The sequence below is a fragment of the Mus caroli genome, unplaced genomic scaffold (genome assembly GCF_978045245.1).
Source record: "Mus caroli unplaced genomic scaffold, Mus_caroli_1 scaffold_1, whole genome shotgun sequence".
NCBI lineage: Eukaryota > Metazoa > Chordata > Mammalia > Rodentia > Muridae > Mus > Mus caroli.
Window position 1 is genome coordinate 86,247,048 of NW_028227256.1, and position 18,968 is coordinate 86,266,015.

The 18,968-nt window shown below is 46.2% G+C and overlaps 1 protein-coding gene across 16 annotated transcripts in view; it reads left to right on the plus strand.

Annotated features, from left to right (window-relative positions):
* Agap1 (ArfGAP with GTPase domain, ankyrin repeat and PH domain 1) overlaps positions 1 to 18,968 on the plus strand; it is a 435,924-nt gene that overhangs the window by 286,864 nt on the left and 130,092 nt on the right. For all 16 annotated transcript variants that reach the window (XM_085839355.1, XM_085839372.1, XM_029480713.2 and 13 more), the window contains one exon: positions 1,336 to 1,504. In XM_085839355.1, coding sequence (XP_085695481.1) covers positions 1,336 to 1,504 — 169 coding nt within the window. The remainder of the gene's footprint in view (positions 1 to 1,335; positions 1,505 to 18,968) is intronic.

The window sequence follows — 18,968 nt, forward strand, 5'->3', positions numbered from 1 at the left end:
ATCAGAGCAGGTAGGCTCAGCAGAAGAGGGAGGCTGCTGGTCACATTGCGCCTGTCCTCAGGAAGCGAGGGAAGAGGAAGTGAGGCCTTACAGCCTTACAGCCTGTCTTTGGTGACTCATTTCCTCCAGGAAGCCTTCACTTTCTAAAGGCCTCACAACCTTCACAGACAGCACCCCGAGCCAGAGACAGTGTTCAAACACACGAGCCTGTGGGGGCTTTTCTTATGGGAAGCACAGGATGAGCATCCTTGCTTGTTTGTTTGTTCTTGATATTGTGTTTCAATTACAACATTTCTCCTTTCCCTTTTCTCCCCCTAAACCCTCCCGTAAGCCCCTCCCTGTTCCTTCAGAGTCAGGGCCTCTCTTTTCATCAGTTTGTTATGGCATGCATATATGTATTTGTAGATGCATATATATCCCCAGATAAAGCCTTGTAAGTCCATATCATGTTACTTGTCTGGATCTTTTCAGGGCTGACCATTGGCATTGGACAGCCAATCAGTGTGCTCTTCCCTGGGAAAGGCTGCCTCTCTTGCTCCCAGCTCTCCTCCGCTGCCTGTAGTTCTCTGTGCAGGGTTGAGGGCTCCGTGGCCTTTTCCCGTGCAGTCTGGAGTGTCCATTGGTGTTGTCCTTACTCAGCTCACAAAAGTGGTCATGCTGGTGACTTTGATGTTAACAGGAAAACATGAACATTCTTGTCAGTGCCCACTGTGAATACACTGTTGTTGTTGTTGTTGTTGTTGTTGCTGTTGCTGTTAGTCCTTCATGTCCTCCAGTCACCTCCAGTCTTGGTCTTAGTTATGGTTTCTATTGCTGTGATGAAATACCATGACCAAAAACAAGTTGAGGAGGAAAAGCTTTACATGGCTTACACTTCCATATTGCTGTTCATCCTTGAAGGACATCAGGACAGGAACTCAAACAGAGCAGGAACCTGGAGGCAGGAGCTGATGCAAACGCCATGGGATGCTGACTTGCTCCCCATGGCCTGCTCAGCCTGCTTTCTTATAGAACCCCTGAACACCCGCCTAGGGTCTACCCACAGTGGGCTGTGTCTCAGAAGTCACCGCACATGCTCAGGTTCCTAAACTACATCTGGGAAGCAAGAGTTCAAAGAACTAAGATCTTGCGATCGTAGTTGGCACACACCCGAGTAAGTTGTTTCTTTGCCCCATTCCCAGTTCTAGATTAGGTCAGCCTGGGTTTAAATAAGAACCATGTCATTCACACCCTGCAGATGAACATGGCAGCCACAGGATTACAGCTAGTGACATGGATAGGGTCTTGGGTCCCATCCTCTCTCTAATCTCTCCTGGGTGTTTAACATTCACACAGGATTACATGCAGAATGTCCACGGCAAAGAGATAGACCTCTTGAGGACCACTGTGAAGGTGCCGGGGAAGAGGCCGCCCCGAGCCACATCTGCCTGCGCACCGATCTCCAGTCCCAAAACCAACGGCCTGGCCAAGGACATGAGCAGTTTACACATCTCACCAAATTCAGGTAAGCTCGCCTCGGGTGCACCTGAGGAGCCGAGTACTTCCTGCTGCAGGTAGATGGTGTAGCTTCAGGCAGGCTTGAAGCCATGATCTTTCTGAGCCTGTGTTCTGTGGCGGCAGTCAAGCCATGGCTGCACAAACGTAAGTGTCCAAGGCGGCGTTCCTAGGCTGGGGTGAGAGCTGGGTGTCGTACAGGGTCAGCTGGTTGAGGTCATTCAGAGGTAGAGGAATCCGTTTTAAAAGAATGATGCCCGGTAACTGCACACTTAAAACTGGAGGAGACCGAGCACCACGCGCAGGCCTTCACTGAGCTGAACTGTCCATTGCTGTCTTCACTAGCATCTCTCTCTCATCAGCTAAGCAACTTTGCTCTTTAGTCTCTTTCAAAGAACTTCGGTGGTTTTCATTCAGGATTAGAGAAAGCCTCGTTTCCTGAGGCTCTGATGTGGTGGGAACTTGTCAGTCAGCCTCTGTGCGGTTGCAGTCTCGGCCAGTTTATTATTTTTTTCCTGAATCACGTTTGTAGGTGATGGGCAGCCATTTTGGCCCTCCTGTGATTGCTTCTCAAGAGAAGCCAGGAAAAGAGCCAGAGTGTTCTTTGAGCACATGGAATCTCTTCTCCTACTTGGTTCAGTCTTCCCGGGGGTTTTTCTGCAGATGTTAACATGGGTGTCAGCTTCTTGGAACAATGGGCTTCTTGCTTCTAAAGCACTGGGTGCTTTAAGTCGGTGTGATGAACTGCCCAGGGGTGAATGGCATTGCTTGGTAAAAGTGGGGTGCCATGGACGAGTCCCAATGTGGCCCCCAGACAGTGCCTCTCAGTATCTTGTGGCACTGGGCAAGTCAGTACCCAGGCCTGCCTGGCTGCCTGCCTGTGTTAACAAAGACAGGAGGACCACGAGAGGGGCAGAGAGGATAGATTTGGGGGCAGTTAGTAATCAAACTAAAACTTGACTTTCCCTAAGGGGAAGACCAGTTTCTTCCAGAAAGGTGAGATTGTTGCGCTGTGACCCTCTCTGACCTGTTCTCCTCACTCCCAAACCAGTGACATCGGATGGGAAGGGAGGAGGACAGTACCCCAGGAAGAAGAGCAAGTCGAGAATGAATAGGACCTCGGCTTCCATAGGGCGCTATGTAACTTCACCCTTCGCTTAGTCGTGAGATACTTACAGTGGCCAGGTCGGTTATGTGCACTGTTACTTTGGTGACTCTGGCCTCCAGGATTCTTCCTGTACCTGGCAGTCACCTACCGGCTAACTCTTCACTACACCTGCCCACTGCTCAGTCACGGCAGCAACCATTTGCTTTATGCCCATTTTGATAACCCTTTATGTGGGAGTTTCCTGGGAGGATTTAGAACACCTGCTAGATGCATTTTAAGGGACTGTAACACTTGGAAAGTTATTTTTAAATTGACAAAAGTAACAGGTGTTTGTCCTTTATGATTGGCCCTCTGTATACATTACGTGGCTGACTGTAGTCACTTGCTAATTTTGTAGTGCTTCCCCATGCTCCCAAGCCCAGGGACAAAGACTTAAAGCCTAGCACTTACCAGACACACACTCTCAGGTTGGGGATAAAGACAGGAAAGACAGGAAGTCCAGAGTGGCAGTTGTGGAACGTCTTGGATCTCTAGGACAGGAGGGAGGGGCAAGAATTGGCTCCAGGGGCAGCAGAACCTGCTGGAAACCGCCATAAGGAAAGAGTAATGCCATGTGCCAAGAATCAGTGAATACAGTTAAGGTTTATACCTCTTAGTCCTGAGACTTAAGTCCTTGGGTGCCACACTACATGATGCTAGTCCCAAGTAGTGCCGGGCTCTTTAAGAACAGGGGCTCTGTTCCTCACTCCAGTTTGCTTCACAGGAAAAGCCTTGCTGTTGGGTAGAGGCAAGAATCAGGTCCTTTTGCATAGTCACGCCCCTCAGGTTTAGGACAGGATCTTTCCAACCCTCCCTCAGCTCATCTGAGAGGCCACCTAGTTGATTTTCTTAGCTCTGCATATGTCAGTTGGACAGGGAAGTAGGGATATGACATCAGTCGCAGTGCCTCAGGGTCCCAGTCATACTCGGGCCGAATGGCTTGGACTTCTGAAATAGGCATAAAGATAAAATGCCATTGCTTCCAGCAAGACTCGGTGAGACCTCAGCCCACATCCCTGGGTATTTGCCTGTCTAGTCCTTGGGTATAAGGCTGGAATATGGGTCTGGTATTGTAAGAGACAGATACTTCACCAGTATGTCGTGAAACTTTAATTGAAATTGACTTCTTACATCTGGACATTGATCTAAAATGACATGTTGCTTTTTGCTTAAGAAATCAAGGCACTTGATGGGTTTGTGTTCTTAGACTTAAATTGTACTCTGCACGTTGAGTTCCTTGGGTTTGACATTGTTACTCATAAAACACTCAGGTGTGAGGAAGAGTGATGTGATGGACTTTGAGTTAAAAATAGTTATTTTGTAGCTGGTGGCCAAATAATTGGCCATGTAACTGAGGATACTCTTTACTCTTGCTTTCTGCTATCTTCATGATCGGGAGAATCTGGAGTTGAGTAGGTGGGGAGCTTGGTTCCCATGGTGATTCCATTGTTACTTAGTTTTCCATGCTGGCTGGCTGACCTGGGTTTGCACGCACTAAGCCTCAGCACTCAACAGTTACTCTCTGCAGCCAGTAGTCTTCAGTAGCATGGCTCAGCCAGTGAGCTCTCTGTCAGGTTCTTATATATTTCCAAAATAACCTCTAGAAATACCTCCTATAAAGTACCTACCTGGTACTGCTTTTAACTGTCATTTTCAAAACCAACAGGGTAAAGACACCCCATGGTGGGTGTGACGTTTAGTCTCTGCTTCCATCAGTTGTGAATCTGAGTGACTCTTGAACTTAGTGCCCATGTATATATTTTGTAGTTATTTTATGTGTTGCCTTTGTATGTGTTTTAATGAGTTCTTTTTCTTGATATAGGAAAGCTCTTTATATATTAAGGATATTGGTATTTTTATAATATGCAAAAAACTTTAAACATAATACTTTATTTTTACTTTGTAAAGTCTTAAATTTACACATGGGGCTTTTTCTTCTTTTTTTTTTTTCTTTTCCTGTGTCTGCCAATTGAGACTTACATCTGTAGTTTCGACATTGAACTGTTGAAAAATACTTTAGTCGTCTGAAGTCTGTTTGCAGCTGATAGACATTTATTTCTAAGTTTTATTATTCTTTTATTAAACCCTTTTAAAAATATCATTAACTTCTAATTCACCTTCGATTTGTTTGGATCCATTATATCTGATAGAAAATAATAAGCAAATTGTCAATTCAAACAGCCACCTGTCCTTTCTGTTAAATGATCTTCATTAATCCTGCATCGTCTGTGTGTACAACTAAATCATGATGAAATGTACTTTCTGGGGGTTCTGCTCTGTTCCATCCACTGTTCTCTGCGAGATGCCTTATGCTGCATCTCTACCCCAGTGTGTTACATCAGACTTAGTTCAGTATGGCAGCAAACGCAACACCCCGCCTTGACCTCCAAGCCCCCTGAGCTGTTGCTACCTATTTCTGTTCTCTCTCCCCTGACCCTCAAAGCAAATGGGGAACAAATACACCACCAAATCATCTCATGGTGGTTGGCATTTTCTTTCTTTTTCTTCCTTCCTTCCTTCCTTCCTTCCTTCCTTCCTTCCTCCACCTCCTCCTTTTTTTTTTTTGTTTTGTTTTGTTTGTTTGTTTGAGACAGGATCTTCTATAGCCTAGACTAGCATGGAATTCAGTACACAACTGAGCATGGCCTTGAATTGCTGATCCTCCTGCCTCTGCCTCTCAAGTGTTGGAATTATAGGCATATGTCACCACACATGCTTTATTTAATAGTGACCAGAGTAGAACCCCATCCCTAACATTGGGTTTAATTACGGGCGTGGTGGTGGGTGGGGAAGGGGGCTCGTTGCTCTTTCTGGGTTTCTTCAGGTTGATTTTTGCCTAGTGGTTTTCTTCATTCAGATCCCAGAGAGTTTATTAATCCATTCCGTCTTCAAAATCTTCCAGTCATGGTGCTGATCTTTTTCTGGGGAAATCTCTTATGTAATCTCAGTGGTTCCATGGATGAAAGCCCCTAGATTTTATTTTCGTATCCAGCCACGTAACCTAAGCCATGTTAGTTGGATCAGCTACAGGACACATCCCATGAATAGAAGAATGTATCCCCCTCTCAGTACCACAGTGTTTGCCTAACTCTGCTCTGGACTGACTTCATTTCTCCCACCTGGTTTATGAGTTAGACACAGTACTTCTCCCTGTGTCTGTTGCCTCCCATGAGACCTCCCTTGGTCTGTTATGTGCCTAGCCTTGATCATTGCTCTGAAGATGGGGTGAGAGGGGCATTTCCAGGTCATCCCTCCAGGAGCCCACCACCTCATTGGGGTCACTGCACCAAGCACACTGCCTCAGCCATTGCAGATACCATCAGTATTGAGGGGACAGATAGGGCCTGGTTCCTCTCCTGTTGCCAGGGTTAGGGTCCTGTTGCTCTTGCTCTTTTTCTTGCTGTTGCTTTTGTTTGGATGATTGTGTTTTGTTTCTTTGTAAGTGTCTCTGCTTAGTCCTGGCATCAAACTCAGAGTCCTCTTGCTCTGCCTCCCATGTGCTGGGATTAAAGGTGTGTGCCATCATACCTGGCTAGAGATGTGTCTCTTTATGTATTTGGGATACCAGCGTATTAAGTTTCTCAGATATATTGTTATTGTTTGCTTTTATGCATTTCATAAATTTGTTTAAATTTAGAGATTCTTTTTCCTATGGGAATGTTGAAATGCTGCAACTGTTATAATCTTGTTGTCATGGTAGCTTTTCCCAGTGAACCCCATATACCTCATGCACCTTGTGTTTCTTGTGTTCCTCATGCTGGTCGATTCCCTCCCACTCCACATAGATTTTGGGGGCGGTGGTTCATGTAGTAGTGTGCCTGCCTCCCACACAGTGCACAGTCTGATCCCCAGCGCCACACAAGCTGGTTTCGGCCGGACATATCTCCCAGCATTTGAGAGATGGAGGCAGGAGACTCAGGAGTTCAAGGTCATTCTTAACTACACAGCAACCTTGAGGACAAGCTGGGATACAAACATCTCAGCTAAGACAATACACGGAGCTGGTATGATGGCTCAGCAGTTAAAGGTGCCTACACCAAGCTGTTGACCTGAGTACAGTGCCCAGGATGCACACAGTGGGAGGAGAGAACCAGCCCCCAACACTTGTCCTCAACCTCCACACACAATAAATATGGTTTTAAACTTTTTTTTTAAATCAAGTAGAAATAAGCATGATTATAAGACAATTTTGATTAAGATGCTGCAGAAGAAAATTACTGCCATTGAGTAGGACAGTCTGCAAGCCAAACTCTTGAGTTGGCTGGAAGAGAAAACTTTGCAAACCAAACAAAAAAGGTAACAGATGCCCCAGATAGGAGAGCTGTTCTGACCTGAGAGAACCCAGGTTGTAGGTGGGTCAGAGCAGTGCCCATGCAGGATGCTGGGACAGAGTGAGCGCACCCTTCTCAGAACAGATAACCCTGACCTCTAGAAGCCAACTCTGAGCTTGATTGTTGACAGCCAGTAAGAACAGAAATAATAATTTTTTAAAAACTCATTGGTTGGCTACCAGTGTCATTAGTTGGAGAGAGAATATTTCTGTTTGAATATGTTTTTTGGGGGAAAAAAAGTAAGTACCCACTCCAGCAAAAATAAATGGTAAAATGGAAGCATCTAGAAAAAAAATATTCACATTTGGCAGAAAACCCTTCCATGACACATCTTTCCTTTTCTGAGGTGGCTCCCCTCAGGATGCCCAGGGGAAGCTTCATGTCTATTCCTTTAGCAGGGAGCTTATGGGAGGGACCCTGAGTTGCCATGGTAACTGGGATTTATCAGTAGCTGCATTTTGAGAGTCTCCCCAAGTTTAATTCCTAAAATCCATCCAAAGAAAGAGTTGAAATGCCCTTACATGTTTTCTTTAATGAGTTTTAGCTAACCTGGCTTGGTAAATCTATCTACACACATATGACCTAGATAAAATTGTATCAGCCCTGGGGTTATCTGATGTCTCTGTACAAAACAGAGGAGCTTATGGCTAAGAGTAGCCACTCTGGAATCAGAAATGTAACACTGGACCCCATCCCCGCCCTCTGCCTCAGCTTCCCTGACTCTAACCCCTGTGCTCTTGCCCTCTGTGACTTCCAGGGCCTTATCATTGGTTCCTGACAAGGTAGGGTGGCAGAAGGGTGGCCGAATGATGTTTTTGAGTTGACCTTTCAAGTACCTGCTAGTGGACAGATGACATACCTAGACCGTCCCCCACTAAATACTTAACTAGGTGGCCATTCTAGGTGGCCTGGGAAGTGTTCTTTGGGATCTCCATGGAGACTTCTCCCCTTTCCGTACCTTGACTTCAATTTGTCCGTGACTTCTGGCTTCGACATCTTTGTTCTGGGACCACATCTTATCTTCCTGTCCTCGTAGCATGTGTCTTTGTTGGGTTTCTGCAATTACCGTTTTTTTTTTTTTCTTTTTCATTCTACCCAGGTTGGCACCTCGACCTCTGCAAGAGGAACCCTTACCCCTTTTCCTCCGCCTCCCCCACTTGAGGTCCCCAGCAGTTGGAGGCAGGCCAGCCCGCAGGAGGGCTGAGCTGATGATGCTCTGAGTATGGTGGGTGGGGGAGGGTGGACGGGGAATGTGTTTGGAGTATTGAACTGCCGTTGACATCGACATTCTCAGCCATGCTGTTTTCTCCACACTTCAGCAATCAGGACATCCAGAAAACCCATAAAAAAACCAAACTAATAGCATGAATATTCAGTGACCTAGAATACTAATTATTGTCATGAATATTAATGGGATTGGACTTGCTCTCTTCTCTTTCACTCCCGTCCTCTTCCTCCCTCGCTCCCTCTCTCTTTTTTTCCACTTAGCCGGCTCTAAGGATGGGTCATAATGAGAGCATTTAAGAGGGAGCGCTCTCCGCCGTGACAGGGACCGGGGCAATAAGGAGAGCTTGATTAACGCGCGCACTTGGGGGAGACATGAGAGGCTTCACGTGGGCCTGTTCGGGGGAGGCGGCGAGGCACCGGCGGCTCTGTTGCTGCTCCCGGAGATTAATGAGGCCTAAGAGTGCATTAGGAACAGTGACAAAGGTTTGATCTAATGGGCTCAGTCATTTTTCCTTTGAGTGACAGACGCACAGAAGTAATTGGCTGTGCAGAATGGCAGCTCATTGGCGGTACTTAAGGATACATTATCCCCGTTGTGTGGCCCGCAGAGGCTGTTTATCAAAACTGCTCACGCTGCAGACGGAGTCGCTAAGCTGCTGTTACAGTGGTAATAGCTATTAAAGAAAAAAAATAATAACACAGCGTCCAAATGAGATCCGTTGTTGTGTCAGAGAGACAAAGTTTTTCTTTGTTTAGTTTCAAATGGTCTAGAAAACATTTTAATAACTCCAGAGTATGGGTGGGCAGCGCGGGTCTGCAGTCCCCTGCCTGTTTGTACGACAGCACTAGGCCCGAGGTCCTTGAGCTGGGCCTCTCCTAGCCCTCCTTGCTCACCCACAATTCCCCAGGCGTTGGACTTTGGTTACAACATTCCACCCTCTGATACAGAAATGGGCACTTCTGCTAAATACCCTTGAGAGGAATGCAAGAACACGCGTCATCCGAAGCTACTGATTAGAAATTACTTTCCTGTTTTTTTTTTTTTAAATACCAATTATCATATGATACCTGGCTTCTGGGAGCCAGATTTATTAAATAAGTTGTAATGGGTATTCAGTAACTAAATTTTGGCAATTAAATAATTGTTTGGTGACGGTTCTTTATTTTTTTTTCATGATATGAGTAACAAGTAATGAATATGAAGAAGAGGACACTTAGTTTCTTCTGAATAACAAACTTTCTGCTGTAGACGGTTGGGATGCAATTCAAAAAGAAACGAGAATGTGCTTCCAACTTAGGGAGATTTTCCCCGGAAACTTGAACTATGAATAACGTGTTATTTTGTGTAAGTTCTGGCAAAGCGACCCAATTCTCTAGGATTTCCATGCAAAGTGTACAAGGGATGTTGTGGTCCTGAACTACTTGTTTCTATAGCAACCTGTAAGCCTGCAAGTAAATAAAAGTGGCCCTAGAAACTTTTCACCTCCAAAGCATGGACTCAGTGCTTTCTCTAATGAAACCATAGGACATGCCAGGGAGACAAGCCCAGGGCAGGCAGAAGCCATGGTCCCAGTTGCTGCCTTCTAGACGGCAAGGCCAGTGTGCAGCCCTCAGCATTGGCTGGAGAAGCTCAGAGGGAGTTGCGTGTTGGATCTGCCTACCTCTCCCCACGCACAGGCCAGGCACTCAGAGTCTTCTGATGCTTTGCCATGTCCCGCTCGTTCTGCTGGCTGGCTGGTTGCTCTATATCGACCCATCATGCAGACAGTTTTATCATTCTGAAATACAGCTAGAGCATGGGGAAAACCCCACAAATGCCTTAATTCCTGTGCTAATGCTAACCCCCAGTATCCGTAACTGCTCTGTGCTGTCATTAGGTATAAGGTGTGTGCTACAAGAATTGAGGGTGGGATGGGGGGATGGTAAAGCCACTGGGCCACCATGGCCTTCCCTTAGAGGGACAATAGCCGAGCCCCCTCAAAAAAGTACTGTAAACTCAAAGTATATTTTGTGCAAAAGACACCTGTTGCGCTGATCACATAAAGGAAAAAAAGAATGCTTTAAAGGGCGCTGGAGAGACGACTCGGGGGTTAAGAACACTTCACTGCTCTTGCAGAGGACCCAGGTTTTGGTCCTAAGCGCCCCTACATGGCAGCACACAATCATCTGTGACTCCAGTTCCGAGGGTTCTGATGCCCTCTCCTGGCTGCTGCGGGCACTGCATGCTTGTGGTGGGCATACGTGCAAGCAAAAAAATATTTGTATGCGTTAATACATATGCGTGTGTATGTATATGTGTGTGAATATGTGTGTATGTGTATATATATGCACACACACACATATATATATTAAAGATCACTTAGGCATGGCACTTGAGGCTGAACATTTGGTTCTTTGGAAGTTGAGCCAAATAAGAAGGACCAGGTATAAAGAAATACCCTGGGAAGTTTTATAAAACTGCTTTTCTGACTATGGCTGTATGCTGTTGGTTTATACAAAAAGCCCAGGTTTTAACCCCCTTTTGTGTAATGATTCTGTCCCTGCATGTACATTTGGTCATGTTACTTGCACCTGAGGTGGGTTGCCGCCAAATAAGCAAGCTTCGTGATGGTTTCCCTCGAGCACCCACAGTATTTTTCCAGCAGGTACCAGTAAGCACATGACAGTTGGCAAAATGGAGGAGGACTTGTACGGTTGAACTCTGAGTGCTGGTACAGGGCTGGGGGCGGGGGGCGGGGGGGAGGCAGGTGGAGGCTTTGCCTTGGGAATACACATGTATTTCCAAATTACATCTCTTAGATAGAAACTCAGCCAAGATGCTCAGCACCAACTCCTGAGTTGTGCCGAAGCTCTGATCCATCCATCCCGAGGAAAGCTAGGTGCTAGGGATGGAGTGCTAGCAGCTTTGCTGCTCTCTCGCTCCCTGTTGCCCACTTCCAGAAAGCAGTCCTAGTTCCTCCTGTGTCCCACACACGTGGTCCTTCTCTCTTCTCTATTCCCCTTTTAGAAGCTGCACCTCTGGCCACGTCAGCACAGCACGGTGAGTTAGCTGTCCCCACGCTGTTCCTCCCAGGCCAATGTATTCAGTGACATCACCGGGTGAGTTAATGAGCTCACATGAAGTGAAGCAAGCATAGGCACCGCCTGGGACTAGGAGAATACCCCGCAAGGAGCACATGCAGACCCTCTAGATCCTGGAGAATTGGCCGCTTTTAAGCTTTTACTAAACACTAAGTAAATAAACTATAAAGGAAAGGAGAACCCACTGTTGATGAGATTGCCAACTCCCAAGGTGGTCAGAGGCTCGGCTGGCAGCAGGGTACCATGTATAATCTGATCACTTCCTTGTTTATTGCTGACCTTATCATGTTCATTTTATCTGTTTCTTAAACTGTGGTCTGCATTGTTCTAATATTGGCAGTCCTCTTTGGGGGATCGTTAAGAAAATGATCCAAAATGTGGATCTATACCACTCACTGCAGCCCTGACCCCGACCCCTCTGAGGAGTTATCCTAGGAAAGCCCAAAAGTGTAAGTTGTCTATCAGAGTGTTGTCTAACCATGGGAAACCGAGGAAACAGCGAGAACGACCTACAAGTCGGTAATGCCAGTTACCTACAGTGAATCAACAAGCTGAAGTTCTGGATCTCTAAATAAGATAATGGTTGTGTGACAATATCAGAAAACGGTTCCTGCCAAAGATGTATCACAGAGCCAACAGGAGGGCTCTGCAGATCGCAGTGCTTACCCCAATCCTGACAGCCTAAGTTCAGTTCTGGGACCCATGTGGTAAAAGAGGGGAAGCAATTCCCACAGATTGTCTTCTGACCGCCACACGTGTGCTTACACACATGCACACCATAGGGTTGCTTTTTAAGGATGTATAGCAAATCTTTTCTATGGTGCTAGCTAAGGAAAACGTCTACATGTGGCTTATAAAATGCTGACCTATTGCTGTGATGGTCCTGGACTTAACCCATGGTCCTCATTTGGCAAAATTGGTTTTAAGGAATTTAGGCAATAAAATAGGCTTTTGTTATTTTCCTTTGGCACCATAACTAGAGAGAAATCAGACTAGGAATAGCTGTTTGCACATTTTATGGAACATCTCAGCTTCTCTAATTCTAGGCTTTTGACTTTGAGTGTGGTCATCCTGAGAATTTAGTTAATCGGATATGTTTCACTGCCCCTAGGTCTAGACTGGAAAAGTGTAGTAACAGAAAGATGTACCCTACAGCGAATAATCCCAGCTCTGTCTCTTAGTAGTGAGCATATCGAATTGCACCTGTCTACAAAACGGGAACCGTAGCATGCAGGGCCAGGGCTCTCACACCTGAAGAGAAGACTCTGGATGCAACCTTGGGGAGAACAACTCTCTTGGACAGAAATTCTGGTTGCCAAAAGGAGGGCAGCTTTCCAGTGCAAATACTGGAGCAAACAGCCTCCCTCACAGGCACTTAAATCATTCGCATCTCACTTTTTATGGGCACGTCGTGAATTATATTCTTTTTGGCTTGTAATTAGAGGACAGAGCAGATGGTGAAGGCCTAGCTTGCAGTGCTGTGACCGTTGGAATAGCCTCTGTCATCCAGCAGTGATTGCAGGGACCCTGTCTTCCTACATGCCCCGAGTCATCTTTGGGAGCCTGGACCTGAGATGTTTTCCCTGACTGTTGGTTGAGCGATGGCCCCAGTAGAGAAATGGGCTCTTTTCTGTTATGTTGTGGAGTTATAGTTTGGGATTTGGGTTTTAAAGTTAGAATTCTACTATGATTGCTTCCGGCTTGGTGCTCACAGGAGCCTCTCCAGCCTCTCATTCTCACCCAGCATGCATGGAAATGCGTGGCCGTCTCCTCAGTAACTGAAGCAATTAATTCTTTCATTCTTCTTTAACCAGTAAGCCAAAGCCAAGGATTTGGGGTTTGTTTTTTGGTTTTTTACACACCCCCTTTAGTTAAACTCTTTGATAAAGTTGCAACCTGTTTGTGAAGCTAGCCGGGAAACAGAATAGGTAATGAAAATGTCTTTTAAAGGAATGATTGTTGATGAATGTGCACTTGAACGCTGCAGAAAGCCATCTTCTCAGAGGTTGTACTTTTTTTTTTTAATCAGAGAAGTCTATTTTTAATGTACTAAGCTTAAAGCTTAAAAGAGGGAGTCTGTCTTTGATGTCATTTGGGGGATGAAAACATCCTCGTTCAATAGCAAAGCAGCATCTTTTTCATGCTCATTTGAGATCAGTTCAGGCAACATACTGATGCTCATTCAGATATAGATGCCATCGTCACTTTGAAATGCAAATTGTTTAAAGAAAAATAGCATATGGTGGAGGTAAGTATCTTTTCAAATCAACTCTTACACTTTAGGGAGGTAAGTACAAGGAAAATGATTCTTTGGAGAGGATATCAGGGCTTTTGACACGGGGAGGCTTGCGCTCATCAAGAGGAGCAGCTAAGCACACGTACATATCCATATCAAGGAAGAGGCGCCAGGGACTCGGATTAGCATGGTAATGCAGCTGCCCCCTGCTAATCAGGCCGCACCAGCTGATCCCGGAAGGGGGTTTTCCAGGAAACGCCCTCCCTGAGCCCTGAGCCTGCCAGGTAGCTGACTGACCCCTGAGTTTCTTGGTCCCATTTGGGAGGAAGTTCCCAGATGAAAAGCTAAGTTGGTGCTTCAGGAACCTGGCTGAGAAGTCAGCACCCCAGGCTGTGCCGAGCAGGGTCGTGCCCTGGGACTCACTGCTGGGAAGTTGCCTCTGCCTAGCCCAGTGCTCGCTTTTGAAGTGGCATCTGTAGTCACAAGCCAGCGGGGCAGCAGTTTTTGTTTTGTTTTGTTTTGTTTTTAACTTTGTAGGGAGGGTAAATGTGACCCATACAGTAATTGTGTAAAAAGTGCAGAACCCAAGCTGGGGAGGTGACTCAGTGAATAAAAGCACCTGCCACATGACAGACAACCTGAGTTTGACTCCCGGGACCCATTGGTGAAAGAAGAGAAACAACTCTCAAAAACTGTTCTGTGAGCGCCACACTAGGGCAAGGACGCGCCTACACACACAAACATTTGGTTATTAAACAGTGTTTAAAGGAAGTGAAGTATTCTGAACTATAGCTGAGTGCAGGTGGCTGGTGCTGGCAGCTCACCGCACACAAGGGTGGCCCCTCTGACTTAGCATTCCATGGATGTGACATGCCCCTTGAGCACAGTCCTTACAGCCTGAGTGGTCCTCCTTGCTGCCACCTGACCCATGGTCTGTGTGCTGTTCATCCTCCTGCCGTTGGTCAGTGGCTCCTCCATTCTCGGTGGTGTATGGGTGATGGTTGCTGTGGTATGTCCTTGGAAAGTGGGTACAGCTGTTGACATCCAGGGTAAGACTATGGAGCGCAACCACAGTGAACATCTGCATTTTGCTTTTGGGAAGATGCGATTGAACCTATCTGGGCATATACCTGGTTGGGGGAGGGATGAATGAAGAGGAAAAATATTTAAAGAGAAGTGAACCATACTTGAACAATCTGTGGAGCTCTGTGCTAACACAGGTCAGTGAGGTTGCCCTGTGAGAACAGTGTGTCCTCTACGGGCTCTGCTCTCCTTCCATTTGTCCCGATGTAGTGTGACTCCAGAGTCTAAACTCAGTGTTGCAGTGTTCCAAGGGAGGTCTTCCGAGTCCTTCCAGCAGGGGGAGCCCCCTGCCCCTCAGTCTCTCTGAAGGCTTCCATGTCTCCATGCCTGAATGGGGGAGGGACCCTGGGGTCCTCTGACTCCTTGGGGTAAATTAGATTACAGATTTCCTAAGGGTGTCCGTGCCTGGTGCACAGGACCCAAGTGTGATGAGACAAGGCATTTAAGACAAGGAATCAGGACAAGAAAGACACAGGAGTCCCCTACTCTGTTCCAACCAGTTACATGGCTGATAAGATTCGTGGGCTAGGACAATTTACAGCCCATCCTAGAAGCAGCAGTAGCCAGGTCAGCATTGTCACCACCCCAAGCCCAGGTCTCTCAAGATGGCGTTGCACATAACATGCTTACCCTAAACTCAGGACAGTTGTCCGTAGTGGGGGGGGGGGGGAGGCAAGCCAGTCACCCCTACTTTTGCCATAGAAACTGACATTTGTTACCACAGGTGGTAGAAAGTTCTCCCCTTCTCTGGGGAATACACTGTCCCTGTCATCAGTTTGCTCTGCAGACACTCTTGAAATAAAGGCACAGAACAAGGTGTTGGTGGTCACATCCACGAGATTCAAGGAAAACCAAGGTCCACAGAGAGCTGCCTGTTCATGGTGGCTAGTAGGGCTCAGAAGTGCGGTGAAGCCACAAGAGTGTCAGGGTGCAGGAGGAAAAGATGGCCTTGTTCCAGCAGACTTAGCCCCAAAGAGTCCAGTGGACACTTGATCTCAGTGAGTAGACACTTCCTTTCAAGGCCCTTGTCTGTGACTGCATCAGAACCCTCTTCCATCCCATCAAAGAGAAGACCTAATATGGCTTCCAGTGTGGGGCTTCAGACTCCTCCAAAGATCCCAACTTTATGTCATCTTCCCAGGCATACCAACAAAATGCTATTTGAAAAAGTATCTTTTAAGAGGTTGCTCCTCAGCCGAGACCTACCCTAGACTTTAATGCTGGGCATTCTGTAAGCTGTGGATTGGCATGGCTTTCTGCGGGCTGGCAGTTTCAACTGGGGGTGTGATTGTGTCTTGTAGAACTTCTGGCATATTTTGTTTGTAGTTCAGTCCTGTTGACCATCTCACACTCGATATTCTAACACTGGGTAGGAAGAGCTCAGGACATACTCTGGTCATAGCTGGTGTAGTTACAGGTTTCAGTAAATGTGTAACATTAGCACCAGATAGGTATAGGATCCCTAGCCCTTCAACTTAATGATAGGGAGCAAAGCCAGCCGCCACATCTCTGGTGTACTTCAGCCTGGCTTTGAAGGTGTCTGAGACAGTGCTTATACACACTTCTGTCTTAAGTGGTCTTGAGGTCAAGGTCTTTAGCTCTCAGTCAGATAAAGACTGACTTCACAGTCCTTCACAGATAAGGACTTTTGCTTCTTGGCCTAATTAATAACTTGCCAGCATGAAGTGAATTGCCACCCAACGAGAGTCCTAGCCCTCAAGTGCTTGAAGAATAAAAGTATCTTCAGGAAAGCTACTCCTTGTGTGTGTGTATGTTTGCAGAAGTGTAAGTTCCTTATGTGGTGTCCTAGGCAGGTCCTGCCCAATACTCCCCCGTGAACACTATACATGAGGGATTATAGTATGTGGGCAATTAGTAATGTTTGCTTGGAAACAAAAATGGAACTACATGTCACATGTCTGCAGGTGTATTTAAAAAAATTAGATACAGCCCTAGTCAGTAATGACATAGCCTAGATGTGAGAGTGTCAGCTGATGGATTCCCAGATCAGACTGGCCTGTGGGCTTGTCTGTGGGGGATGTCTTGATTATTGTTTGATATAAGAGCCGATCCCACTGTGGGCAGGACCATCCACTAGGCTGTATAAGAAAGCTAATAAAGCATGCATACGTCTGTGAGCCAGTGAGCAGTCTTCCTCTGTGGTTTCTGCCTCAAGCTCCTGCTTGAGTTCCTGCCCCGACTTCTCTCAGTGATGGACTGTGACCCTGATTTGTCATAAAGCATTTCCTCCCCTAAGCTGCTTTTGGTTTTTGTGTTTTTATTATAGCAACGGAAAGGAAATCGGAATAGAAAGTGTGCCCTGCTACAGCTAGAAATGGGTATAGGTACAAAATAATACTCAGTGAACCCTAAACGCTGTAGGGCTGTTCCTTGACCTGGCAGACTTACTGAAAGGATAGAAATAGCCAGAAACGTGCATATTAGAGATGCTTCTTGGTCCTGATAGGCAGACTCAGCGCTTCCATATGTCGTGTGCAGCTTTGGATGGTGGTTTGCCTCCAGGTCTAACATCTCTCCTTATATATTTATGTTTAAAGGCAGGGCCTGCTCATGGCTTCTGAACACAGTATATTGAGTATAACATTTCCTGGTGTTCATATCTTTCTTATTTTCAATTAGACAGATACATACCTCCTTCACCTCTGAGGCTTTCTGGCTTAATGTGCTGTCATTGTTTTGAGACAAGGTCTTGTTTTATAGCTTGGAGCTCGCGATGTAGACCAGGCTGGTGTCAAACCTGCAGCCAGCCATCCTCTTGCCTTTGGCTCCTGAATGCTGGGTATATGTCACCATGCCCAACAGAGAAAACATTTCTGGTTTATTGGGTCACAATCAGTACAAGTCATAATTCATGTTAAAAATGGAATAAATCAGTATATATGGAGAAAAAAGAGCTTTAATCCCAGGGGAAATCAGAACTGCTGGGTTTCTGTGATATTTTCCTCTGTATTTGGAAAACTGTTTAACTCTGAGACATAAAAGAGTAGGAACTGGTGGGCAAGGGGCTAAGAAGACAGCAAGGCCGCTGCATCCAGATAAGTCAGGTGATGCTGCCTCTGCTCATGGTGTCAAGAGCAAAGCCAAGATCACAGCTGTCATTAGCCAAGTGATGCCAAAAGCCATAAATTTTAATTTTTTTATTTATTGGTGGGGGAGACATTTTATGATCAGAGGACAACTTGAGAGAGTCAAGTCTCTCCTCTCTTCATGTGGGATCACACTCAAGTCATCAGAGAGCAAATGCTTTTGTCAGCTGTGAACCCTTTGCTAACTCAAACCATGGGTTGTTTTGAAATGAAATCTCCAAATTTAATTCTACTTAGGGTATAAAATTGTTGTGCATAAGCAAAAATGTTATCCATGAGCACTTCCTGGCAACTACTCCAGACCACAGGCACACAGCTCAGAAGTCTACCTTCATAACTGCAGTCAGTTTAGTCTTGCCTCTGGGACATGGGGTGCCTGGGTAGATGAAGGCTGCTGGGTATCTGCTTCCTCAGAGCAGCTAGGATAGCTAGGACCCTTCTGGATGCAGGTCTCCTTGGCCACCTAGGTCCCCTTTGGCTCCCAGGAGACTTCCTCCTCAGAAAGTGAGCTCTGCCAAAACCAGAGCTGCCTCCCCAGCATCTTAATACATCTGGCTCCTGCTTAAATGTCATTTGACAAACAGCAGGAGGTTTGCAATGGAGAGGAGCAGCCAGGAATGCATGAACAGTCTCGTCCTGTGCTGTCTGTAACATGTACACTTTAAGAAAATCTGCCTTCATTTTCCAGCACTTTGGCATCCCACCACCAGAAAAGCCCTGGCAACCCTGAGCTCATCTCAGACATCTCCATCTGAATGTCTATGCTGCTCCTGTGAGATCAGGTGCTTGTGGCTCCTCTCCAAGGCCTGTTTCTCTAGTCAGTGATGAAGACTTGGGAACTCTTTCCTTGACTTATCAGGAAAACTGCTTCAGAAGTGTTAGGTGGGTTGTCCTGTAGGCCCACCCTTCAGCAAGGGATTGTAGCCTTCAGGTCACACAGGGCTAAAGATAGTTATAAATGCACCCAAACATAAAGTCCCACACGCTTTTTGTGATTTTATCTACTTTATTAAAACATGATTACCCCATTCTGTCTTTGTTGATGACAGTGTCAAAAGTCTGGATGCTGGAGAGTTTCTTCATTTCTGTCACAGTGATAAAATTCCATGACAAAAGGCAACTTCAAGGAGAAAGGGTTTGTCTTAGCTCACAGTTCCTGCTTCTGGTCTGTCACCACAGGGAAGTCAATCAAGGCAGGAGTTCAGAGGGAGATGAATGTGCCCATCTTTACCATTCAGCAGACTTCATACTCTACTCTTTAC